Below are 12,242 nucleotides of genomic sequence, written 5' to 3' on the forward strand. Positions count from 1 at the left end.
ACCAGGCTTATTTTAATGATTTAAAAATAGAGTCACCTAATCAATGCCTTCCTACTGTCTTGCTCATTACTAAAAAAGGAAGCTATAAAAATCTTCATTTGCACCCAGTAACAGGATAGAGCACGGCTATATAGTTAGTTTGACGTGTTTGAAGGATAAAGAACCTAAAGTAACATCACCAGTCTCTAATAATCAGCAACAATCTGTTGGAAAACATTTCAGATTTCAGAGTAGTCCTTCCTCGCAGACTTTCCTGTCTGGGTTGTTTTCATCCTGTGCTGTGTTTGCTTATGGCAGCTGGAAAGACTGCAGACCCTTACAGAGCTGTTGGACTGGGTGTTTTTTGCTCTTCTCTACCTTGAGACATCAGCAGTTACCCACAGAAGCTCTCCAGTGTGAGCTGAGGTCTCATTGTCTTCCCATGATCATGCAAGGAAAGGTTATGAAGTGCAAAAGAGAAATATCAAGCTCTCAAAAGTCCTCTAGCAGAGCTATAATGCTAAAATTTTACTCATTTGTGTGAATAACTTCATGCAGAAGTGTCATGGAAGGCCCTGGTCATCTCAGCAAGCTATTTATCTTTCTCGAGACGAGGCATTTGCTGTTGATCTCATTTTAAAGGGAATACAAAAACATTATGGCATAAAAAGCAACTCTCACAGTTTAAGGAGAGAAGAAAACCCTCTCTAGGTTTACACTTGGGTCATGACAGGAAGGAGATTGAGACTTTTTCGTTTCAGATCTGCCTGATTTCTCAGCATCTTTTAATCAGAGTAAGCTGCACATGCTGTCTACCTATATTTTGGAAGCGTCTTCTAGGGTTTCCTTCTTTTTTTTCAAAGCAAGACCTAAATCCAAAAGAGACTTTCAAAGTTGCACCATCCTCCTTCTGTTACAGCCTACTTCTAGCACAGCTCCCCTAATCTCTGGGCTCATAAACATAGATATTACTTAGCTGCTTTTCTCTCCTCTTTGTCTAAGTTGTGGGCACCGTTTTGATTCCAGTGAAGGTGTCTCACAGGTCCCGTGCACGGATCATGTAACTATCACACTTGAATAGCATTGGCAGAATAAGTCGTTCAGTGGCTTGTTGTGTTAACATTGTTCACCCTCCCTCCTCCTTTACTTGCTCAGCTTACGAGCAAGAAGTCTACTTCAGTGTATGCATTGGTTCAGTGATATGACAGCATTCAGCAAGACAGCATTCAGTAAGTCTTTGAAGGTCCAAGCCTCTGAATTGCTCCCAGTAATTGTACAGCATTACTCGGTGCTACAGGTTTCATGTTCCCAGTGACTCCAGCCCTTAAGGCTAAGCTGGTGATATTTCTGGAAATGAGATCCCCAAGCTGAGATGTCTTTACAACACACCATGTCTTTACAACATCTCCCTCCGCCCAGGTCTCTTGGTGGTCAGGGAGAGGTACAGACACTCCTAAAGCATGGTGCACTGACCCTGTCTCAGGGATCCCCTGCAGCACGAGTCAGATGGTGGCTGGGTGGTCAGGATCTCTCTCTCTCTCTCTCTCTCTCTCTCCATGGGTTCTACAGGGACCTAGGAGGTAAAAGTGGTGGTGAGGGAGAGGCTGACATTACAACATATTGCAATTTGTTTATCTGTATGTGATTAGACACTTTAAAAGTCTGTCTCTTCATTTGAATGAGTTTTGTAGTGACCTTTCTGACAGATGTAATAAGAAAGGAAAAAGGAAATTACTGTTTAATGTAGGTTTTATCTGGATTTTTTTTTTTTTTTTTTTTTTGCTTGTTTGATTGTCATATGCTTACAGTGCTCCCTGTTCTTAATGTCGAGGCTGGTAGCTCTTCACTTACATTTTTTCCTTCAGCAAAAGCTCCTTCTAAAGGACTCTCAAACCAACTCCTTAAGTTCCAAGAGAGTTGGAGAGGGACTTTGTATATGGGCAAGCAGTGATAGGACAAGGGGGAATGGCTTTAAACTGAGCTGAGTTTAGATTAGATATAAGGAAGAAATTCTTTACTGTGAGGGTGGTGAAGCACTGGAATAGGTTGTCACAAGAAGGTGTGTGGATGCGCCATCCCTGGAAGTGTTCAAGGCCAGGTAGGATAGGGCTTTGAACAGCCTGGTCTAGTGGAAGGTGTCCCTGCCCATGGCAGGGGGGTGGGTTGGAACTAGATGGTCTTTAAGGTCCCTTCCAACCCAAACCGTTCTGTGAGTCTATCTGTGAAATTCTTAAGGTCGATCTGGCCTGACTGCTGTAGTCTGTGCGTGAATCACTGCTGTTGCTTCCCTGTAAGATGCTGACAAACCACCTCCTATCACACCTGCACAGGACGGGACGCCCTGTCAAACCATTCCCGCATCTGCAGAAACAGCTTCTGCTGACTAGGTACAGATGTTTTATCCAAGCACAATTAGGCGAATGCTGCAGCTCCCCCCGGCCCGAGGGCGCGGACCCTCCTCTGTCGCTTGTCTTTAAAAACGGGACTAGCAAGTAAGGAGGTTTTTTTTTCCGGGGAAAACGCGTTCCCGGCGGCCGATCAGGCAGCCGGCAGGCGGCAGCCTGTGCCCGCGTATGGCTGCAGGGGGGTTCTCCACAATGTTACTTTTTTCTTTTTCTTTCCTTTTTTTTTTTTTTTTTTTTTTTCCCTTCCCCTTGTGGCCCTGCACATTGTCTCTCCTCTTAAGCTGTTTGAATCACGTCTCTACATTAAACCCCTGAACTCCCTCCATGCATCCTGTTACCAGCCAAGCCCAAAGCCTTCAGCTTTCCTCAGGAACCCCCCTGGTGCAGACCTCCCACTTACTCTGACTCTCCATCCCAATTTACACACTCCCTTTCCCACCCAGGACTTTCTACCCCAGCCACCACCTCACTGCAGTGAGAGACCTCCATCCTGCAAGGCCTTTGTTCCCATGTCTCCCCCGAGTTCCCGTATCTCCCCCAAGACTAGGAGGCAGTCCCCAGGAGGCAAGGCCATGTCTCCAGGCGCAGCAGCTGCTGGATTGCAGCATCGTCAGACGAGTGTAGAGGAGATTGGGAATTTCACCATTTGCAGGGGCCAGGTTTTGACTCTGAGTGCAGCAAGTTTTCTCCTATGTCCTGTTATGCTCAGAGTCCTCAGGTGAAGCTGTGGTGCTGGATCCTCATCAGGCTTGTTGAGCTGTGTGAGCAGAAGGGGAGGCAAGCAGCCCAGACAATAGCAAAGTCAAGGTCTTTTGTGTGCACCAGGGGCTGCTGCCTTAACACAGCGGTAGGGTCTGAGCTTCTGGCTTTGAGCATCAGGATCAAAGCAGCAGTGTCTGAACAGCGAGATCTGAACAGGAGGATGTCAGAACTCTCGCTGAGTTGCTCCAGCACAGGCTGCCTCCCAGCTGCAGGAAGGCAATAAAGTGCAGCAAAGACCATCTTGCCCCAAGATTTAGGGTCTTCTGTTAAATTCCTGCAAGGTGCTGTAGCTGGATCCTTTTCTCACTTTACTAGACACATGAATGTCCCTCCCAGATGGACAGCATAAAATGTGAGGCCATAGAAGATGGCTCGATGCTACCCCACATCCAGCAGGTCTGGCCATGTAATACATGGATCAGGAAAATGCTTTAAGGCAAACATTCTCCTAAGGAACCTTTGCTAAGGAAATGCAGCAACTTGCTGAAAGTTGTTAAATTCTTCCAGTTTGTAATTGTGATATTTTAAACACTTTACAACCAGATGAGAGAGAATATAAGGTATCTGGGCTTTAATTGTTTGGTGTGCCTGGGAACCACCACCTGGGAACAACTTTTTTTGGGGACAATTTGAAGCAATTTCTTTTTGGGCAGACCAATGGAGACAGCTTCTTATAGCCCATCACTCCACTTCCACCTGCTAAATAGCCTTCCCCACAACCCAAGAATTAATGGGGAACTTAACTGGGGAGTCCTAATCATCTTGGGCATGAGCTTCAGGGAGTCTTATTTGTATGTTTAGTGTGTAATGATAAAGGTCTATTGCTATCATTCCTCTTGCCACTGATGGATGGCAAGAAAAGACAACCCCAAAAACATGGAAGAGTCAGAAATACCAACCTGATACAGCCTGTCCTGCAGCCCCACCCTGTACACCATATTCTATTGTCTTCCCAGTTGGTCATGCAAGAGAGTTGCTCTGCACAGCATTATTCTGTGCAATTCCTTATGCTACCCTATGGGATAATGGGGATCATTTATGTAGGATAGGCAGGGTTTTCTGTAAAACAGCATTACTGGAAGGGATGTGAAATCCTGGATATCAAAGGGATTTATATGCCCAAACCAGTCTTGCTGCCTTCCTACAGCTAGAAACACTTCCAATTTATAAGAGAAAATACACCAATTAAGAAATACAAAGAATTCTTTTTTCATGTTGCAACATTAGACCCTTCAGTACCCTTCCTTTACTCAAAATAAATAAATATGAATTCGTGTGTTTTGACAGTGGCTGTGTGTGTGTGTGTGATTTTTGATTGTGACTCTAGGGATAGGTTTTCAGCTGAGTTTTCATCTACCTGTCCCCAGGATGGCAGGGCCAGGGATACAGGTGTCAGTGGCCACATGAAGACAAGCCTGCGATGGGGGGATTTCTGAGCTGTGGTAGTGAAATCTTCCTCTCTTTCTCCAGGCCTCAGGCTAAGAATAACAACTCACCTCTGTGCTGCTGTGACCACTTGCAGGTGTCTTTCCCACGGGAGGCCAGTATGTCATCAGCTGCCTGACTTGTGAGGAAGCTGTTGGGAGATGCATACCTGGAGGGAGATGTATATATAGGATATATGTGTCCCTCCTTAGCTAGCAGCTTTTTAGAATTTGAGTTTCTGCCTGATAATGGGAAGGTGACTTAGTGCAGAGGAAATTTTTTTTTCCCAGTCTTGGTGGGAGAAGGGCTTTACTAAATAAAAAGATGGGCAAGACAGGAAACATGATATTCCTGGGCATTACCCAGAGCAGTTGTGATATCTCATAGCCTCATGGACCCTAAGATTCAATTCTTAATTTTTGATTGCAAAAATGCTATGCTGTGCTTATTGATGCCCAGGAAAATAATGTTTTAAATGATGATATATTACCAGATACATAGTTCACCTGCAGCATTTTGTTTTGCAACCAAAAAGCAGGCTGCACAAAGCCTCTTAAATAAAATAACATACCTTGTTTATCTTACTTGCACCGAAAAAGTTGAAGAAAAAATTACTTCTCCACTAATACTTTTAAAGTGGGTGCTCAGCTGCTTAGGCTGGGATGAAAGAGATTAAAAAACATGGCCTAAATACTGTATTAGCCCTTTTACTTGTTTTGTTTCTTTATTAGCCCTGTGTTATACCAACGTAATAATGGTTGCTGGATCAATATGTAGTTGTGGCTAAAAAACCCTTGCCGATGAATAGCGCCAGAATGTACCCAAAATGAACTTTTCTCAGCTAAAATCTCTCTGTACCTTCCCATGATAATATCTCACCTATGCCTAATTGCTGATGGAGGCATTGCAAGATGAGAAAAAGAAAAAAAGAAATAACAGTGAAGTTTTGCAACTACAGACAAATGTGATCATTTGAGAATTTCTTGAATGGTAAATGTACTGATGTCTTAGAAGCTAGGATACCATGGAGATAGTTGCCTTAGCAATGTTTTAGCCATGTAGATAATCACAATCAAACCTGCCTCTTGTGGCAAAATGATGCTGCATTATTTTATCTTTTTGCAAAGCTTTTGTGAGTGTGCAGTAATGCAGTTTATGAGTTTTTATCTAGACATCAGATTTTCTCTCATGTTTCTTTTCCTTGTCATTCTTTATTTTTTCACTGATGTTAATTCTGAAAATAGATGTCTTTCACGCTAAGGCTTTGTACATATGACAGCCTGACTGATTTAGTCCCTGTTCACCTCAAGATAAAAAAAAAATTCCCACTTACGGGTTGAGAAAAATCAATTTTAAAGGTTGTATTCAGATTTTCATCTTTTAAAAACTAGTACAGCCTGAGTTGCTGTAGGTTTAATTTTTCCATAGCATGACATCATTTAAAAAAATCTGTGTCTTTTCACAGTAGGCACTCAGACAAACCAAATGTAATGAAAAATGGAATAAGTAGGCAGATATCTCTTTTATGATCTACGGAGTATCTTAATAAAACCAGTTTGTAAATATATAAAATGATATTGAAGACAAAAACATATATCTCTTCTACTTGGAGTTGGAAGTATTTGCATTTTTAAGTTATTTATTAGGAAGGAAGGAAGGCAGTTTGCAATTTTAGAACAGGCAAAACCACTGCCTGGTAGGGCAGCAGGCTACCAGCGATGACAAGAAAGTGTTGGTGGGGCAGTGGTGGCCTCTGTGTGGTGTGTGTTGGCCCTCCCAACACCTCCAGGTTTAGATTCCACAGAGCTGGAGTGGCAAACCTGGCTGTTCGCGGTATTCACTCAGGATTTTGTCTTGGATTACAAAAGCTCCGTGATTTTCAGGCCACGGAGAAGCCCTGGACTGGCTCAGTGACAGTGTTTGGTTTTACTTCATCCATGTTTGTACTCCTTACACCAGCTGAGAAGAGGGCTTGTCCCCTTATGGAAATATCTAGAGGAGAGGTATTATCCATTGAAAATCGTGGTGTCTTTAGTATTTCTTGATATGTGCTAGCCATGTCTAAAATTGGGAACCCTCTGAAGCCAATAGCTGCTACCTTCTTAATTTCAGTAATTCACTACACTCTCCCTACCTTCCCTTTTATTTTTCTCCCTTTCAAGAAAATTAAGAAAGCAAAAGTCTAAAAAGGCTTATTTATGTTGATAATTTCCAAACTGTTAAAAATAGACTTGTAGAGAAGCTCAGGTTGGAAGGGACCTTAAAAGATCATCTGGTCCAATCTTTTATGGGAAAGGGAGCTTAAACAAGATAATTTAACACCCTGCTCAGTCATGTCTTGAAAACCTCCAGCAATGAGAGCTCTACCCTGTCCCTGGGAGGTTGTTGCTGTCATTCTTACTGTGAAAAGTGTCTTTCTTATATTGACATGAAACCTATCCTCATGCGACTTGCACCCTCTGCCTCTTTTTCATGTGGCTCCTTGTGAAGAAAGAGCCTGTCCTCTTTTAGTTGCTTTTTAACTACTGGAACATTACAATGAGGTTCTTTTGAGCCTTCGCTTCTGCAGGGGGAAAATACTTAAATCCTTTAGTCTTTTATCCGGCCCTTTGATCATCTTTGTAGCCCTCCTTTGGACTCCTCCAGTCTGTCCACATCTTTTTTGAATTGTGGGGACTAGGACTGGACACAGTACTCCAGCTACTGTGCAATCATGGGAAGAGTCAAGTTTGTCAATCTACTTGTAAGGACAGATGAAAAAGACTAGGATATATGAACTAAGGGTGTTGAGAATAGAAAGCAAAAGAAATGCAGGACTGAGGAAGGAGATGTCACCAGGCGAATTTCTGATTCATATTTAGCTAGCAAGCCTGCCTTTGCTTGGAGCCAAGACTTGTGTTTTTGGTGGCTTGTATATGCAGTCTTTTTTCAGTAGCCTCCACTACCTTCTAGGCTGCAAGGCCATGAGAGCTTCAATCTGCACAAAATCATAATTAGCTCTTTGTTATTTCTGTTTCAAGTGATTTCTCCGACTGGGACTGAAGCAGAGCCTATTGCTGTGCTATTTTTGCCCCACAGCCCTGCAGGTCTACCTGTGTGTCCTGTGCTGAGATCTCCGCAGGGAGGAGCAGGTATGGGCTCTGACAAGGCTGTGCTCCCCCGCCACAGGGATGTTGGAGACTGACGGCCTGTTTCCTGAGCTCTTGCAGTCCCCTGCTGTGGCTTTGGCACTTCACGCTGAAATATTCCCATGATTAAACTCCACAGCATGGGTTTAAGACAGGCTGATCTTTAACTCAGTCATCATGTTGGATTTGTACACTTTATCGGATTCTGAAGTGTTTTTTCAAGTTTTAACACTGAATTTTAATTATGAGAACATAAAAGCTTTTTGACTGTTATGCACTGGTTTTTGTTGCTATAATCACCATTAATAATCATATGAGGGAACCTAATTTTCATCAAGGTTTGATTCACATTTCATAAATGCCCCTGGCAACTGTGGAGTGAGTACCTGCGCTCTGCTTAACAAGGAGCCATCATCCAAAGCAGATCAGCAGCATTACAGGGCTTTCCAATGGAACCTGAGGGCTGGAAGGAGAGCAATGTCTTCCATGAGACTGCTGCCACTGCAGCTGCTGGAGAAAAGCTGTGTGAAGCAGGTGTAAAGGAAAGTGTAAAAGGTGGTGAAGCAGGTGTAAGCTGGGAAGATGTTCTGCAGTGATGACTATTGTGCCACAGATGCAGAGATGATTTTGGATTATTTTGTGGGACAACTCAGTGCAAGTCAATGGGAAATTTGTGGGTAGCCATGAAAAAAATAGAAGACCCATGTCTTTATTTGTTTCAATACTTCTTATAATGGTTAATTTTGAAGTTGAAAAGATGTTTAAAATGTTGGAAATATTGCTAGTGGGAATAAACCAACAGGAGAAATATCCAAAGATACACTCAAAAAAATCTTCTCCTTGGCATTTTTAACATGCTTGCACTGAAGTAAACATTGAGTCAATTCAATTTAATCCTAATATATTTGTTTTCACTTTCTTTAGGAGAACGCCCACCAGGTACAGATGTACTTGGATAACAAAGATGACAGTACAATTTCTAGACAACAAGAGATGGAGCTGAATCAGACATCTTCACATCAAACCAATTTATCTGAAAAGGTGGCAGCCAAACCAGTGACCAGAAGTTGCAATGAGCTGCATCTACTAAAAGAGTATCATGGCATGGTAGCAAGTCTTGGAGAACCACAGAACCTCTGTGAAAAATCAGCAATAGGGGAGGATGGCTGCATTACTCTGGAGAAGGATTTCACTCCTGTGCCCATGCAGGGAAGGTAAGAATAAGGACAAACAGAATATTTTGTCTCCAAATCCAAATTAATTTTTATTTCCTTTTAGAGCAGACATGTACATTCATTAAGTGAGTATTGTTTCTCTCATCCACATGAAGAGCTGGAAGCTTAATGGGACATCAGAACAGTTGTAATTGCCATGGAGGGGTTGTGAATCACTGGATTTCTAAAAAAATCCCAGCATTATTAGCAGACATGGGGCAATTTTGCTCTGTTTTCAAGATCAGACAGTTGGCTTTTCTTCCCTACTTGGTGTCAGAAAACACAGAGACATTTCTCACATCCCACTCCTTTACCTGGTTCAGAAAAATGCATCATAAAGCCATAAACTGAATCATTACAGCTAAGGCTGTGAACACTAAAGTGACACTAATAGCCACTGATGGCATCAGCTGTGACTGCTGACACACCACCTATCAAGTGTACAAGGTGTGTGTGCTCCTCATGTATCCTTTCCTGCATCAGCAAAGGTGCAGATTGGCGGGCAGAAGTGCTAATCTTTCCTGTTGTGACAGATACAACATCAGAAATTCTATTTGTAAGTATTTAGAAATATTTCATAGACCCCTACAATATTTCAGGTGGCTTTTTGAACAGTTCTTTTTCACCTCTTCACTTTGTTAAACCCCTTTGGTAGCAGGATGGAGCAAGCTTTGCTCCAGCAGCAACCACAGTGAGTGGAAGGCAGCCAGGGTGGATTGTCAACTTTGCCAGGTAGTTTTGAGAATTTTTAGAGGTGACTTGACAGAGCCTAAAGTGAGAGAAGTGCTATACCTAATCCCAAGCTCCTGCAGAGCACAGGCCTTGAAATGGTGCCTGGGAATGTCTGCATCGAGCAAGATGGCTTACATTGCAGTGGTGAGTAGAGTGCCAGCACAATTTCTGGAACCCAGTGCTGGAGAACTTTGCTGCATGGCAACAAATTGGGAAAAAACAGGGTAGATTTCAAAGCAGTTTAATGTTTGAATCAGATTTTTTTTTAACTAATTAAAATTAAATAAACACTAAAATAGGATTTATTTAATGACATAATTAAGGTGAATTAGAAGTGTAATGCAGATAAGAATCCTTGGTTTTACCTGTAGTCAGCTAGAATTTTTATCCAAAACCCAGAATTTTCTTTTGTTTCTTCTCTCCTTCCCTCCCTCCTCATCGTGTGGTTCTTCATAACTGGTGGGAGTTGTAGTCCTGGGGCTCCCCCCCAGTTCTTCTTGTTGATCCTTAACTCTTACTCCTCCAATATTGATTTTTCTTGGTGTTTTTTTTTTGGTTTTTTTTTTTTTTTTTTTTTTTTTTTTTTTTTTTTTTTTTTTTTTTTTTTTTTTTTTTTTTTTTTTTTTTTTTTTGTGGAGATGAAACTTACCAGGCTCTTCTTAGCATATATTTTAACCAATATACATTAGGTGCAGTTAACTTACTGATGTGACCTCTATGACCCTTCTAGTCATTGACCTTTAGGTCATTGGGACTACTCAACAGAATGCAAATAAAAACATGGGTAAACCTTTTTAGACTCACTAATTGTTTGATTAGTTTCATTAGAATGAGAATTAGCTTTTAATGTAAATTGTTCTTTTGCTTGCAAAGAAAACTATTCGTGATTAGAAAAGAGGACACCAAATCCTTTCTTTTATTTCCCCATTAAGAGGTTCACTACATTGGCACATCTGTAGGGTTTGTTTTAATGTATCTACTTAGTGTAAATTGCTGAATTATCTGCCAAGGATAAGATTCCTAGGTTCTCTAAATTGTTCAAATGTACACTGAGACAAGACTTTCTAAAGAAACTATTTAACAGAACAAGAGATTTATCTTGGTCTCTAAAATTACCCTTAAGAAAAGTGTTCTTGAGTTAAGTGGGGCCCTTTTTCTGGGGACAAAGTGTCCACCCCATTCTGGACTGAACATTTCCATTTGACTGCAGTACAACCCTGCAGGTATTTTGTGGTCAGTCCACATTCTCTCAGGCTGCCTCCTTGTCAAAATGCCTTCTCATTTACTTCGCATATTGAAGCTCAGTGCCATCTGACTCCAGCTTTTACTGCGTTGCCTTAGGCTCCTGTGGCTCTGTTTGAGGAGGTCTGGACCATCCACATTGGGTCACTTCAATGCTTTGACTTTCCAGAGCACCCTTCCCCCTGAAATAAGCCTATCTGCCTTCTTGTGAGCAACCTACTTCCTTCAGTCCTGCTCGCTGTGGGAATTGTAGGCATGCCTCTCTGAAGTGGACTATGAATGAGCTCCACTGTCATTCAGTTCTACTGGAATGCACCTGGCCCAGGTGTATGCTTGCACTGATTTGTGGCATAGTTTGGACTATCAGAAATGAAGGTTTTAAAGCACTGAGAAATGGCAGTGAAATCTGTACTTTGATTTTTCATTTCTCTCATTTTTGTCAGCCTTTAAACAATGGCTTGACCAGGATCTTTTTTATTGCAGTTATATGAAAGTGACTTTTATAGTCAATGGACATTGGTCCAAGCCAAATTCCTGAGCCCCTTACCTTGCAGGAAGATTCCACGCTGCTTTGTGACAGCATAGGCAATGCTCTTCAGGTCAGCACTGACATCTTCAAAGACACAGGCTGCTTCCTTTCATCATGTCTCTGTATGTGTGGGATTTGGCCTCCAAAAAGCCCCTCTGATCTTATCATCATCAATGGGAAAAACTTAACAGCATAGCTTTATATTAAGCCAATCTGTGATCCACAGGAAGGCGTGAAATCAGATATTTTAGACTTGGGAGTTCTTGAGTGTCAAGGGCCTCTATAGAAATGAGATGAATAGGAATTCTTAATCCCATGTAAGCAATTACTTTGCATTACTCCACTCCTGTGTGATGAATGTGGCTCTAGAATTTGCTGGTCATTTAATATGATAGTTCTTGGAAATTTTTTTCTTTATTCTTTTTGCCTCATTTAAATAAAGGTAGGTATGTCATGCCATCTTTAATCTATATCTGAGTATTTTTTAGACATGTTCTGTGTTAATATATTATGTTATGAGATTTAAGTACCTTGAGAGCTAAAAATCAACCTTCAAAGCACTTGTCCTCTTTACTTCAAAGAGTAAATTTGAACGTAATTGTTGCCTGGTATTAAATCTGCTCTTCACTCTTGTGACCAGTTACAGGAGTAGAGGAAAACAGCATGAAACAGAGTCAGGAGAGGTTTGGGTTAGATATCAAGAAAAGGTTTTTCACCCAGAGGGTGGTTTAGCACTGTAACAGGATCCCCAGGGAAGTGGTGACAAAGTGTTTGGACAATGCTCTGAGGCACACGGTGTGACTCTTGGGAAGATCTGTGCAGGGCC

The 12,242-nt window shown here is 41.9% G+C and overlaps 1 protein-coding gene across 1 annotated transcript in view; it reads left to right on the forward strand.

Annotated features, from left to right (window-relative positions):
• Nucleotides 1-7,624: 7,624 nt before the first annotated feature.
• OCA2 (OCA2 melanosomal transmembrane protein) overlaps nt 7,625-12,242 on the forward strand; it is a 167,897-nt gene continuing 163,279 nt past the window's right edge. Inside the window, exons 1-2 of the mRNA XM_027900810.1 lie at nt 7,625-7,702; nt 8,624-8,913. Of these exons, the coding sequence (XP_027756611.1) occupies nt 8,645-8,913 (269 nt within the window). The 5' untranslated portion in view covers nt 7,625-7,702; nt 8,624-8,644. The remainder of the gene's footprint in view (nt 7,703-8,623; nt 8,914-12,242) is intronic.

Source organism: Empidonax traillii, unplaced genomic scaffold, assembly GCF_003031625.1.
Source record: "Empidonax traillii isolate 1590-97213 ecotype Southwest subspecies unplaced genomic scaffold, ASM303162v1 scaffold750:size552251, whole genome shotgun sequence".
Classification (NCBI taxonomy): Eukaryota; Metazoa; Chordata; class Aves; order Passeriformes; family Tyrannidae; genus Empidonax; species Empidonax traillii.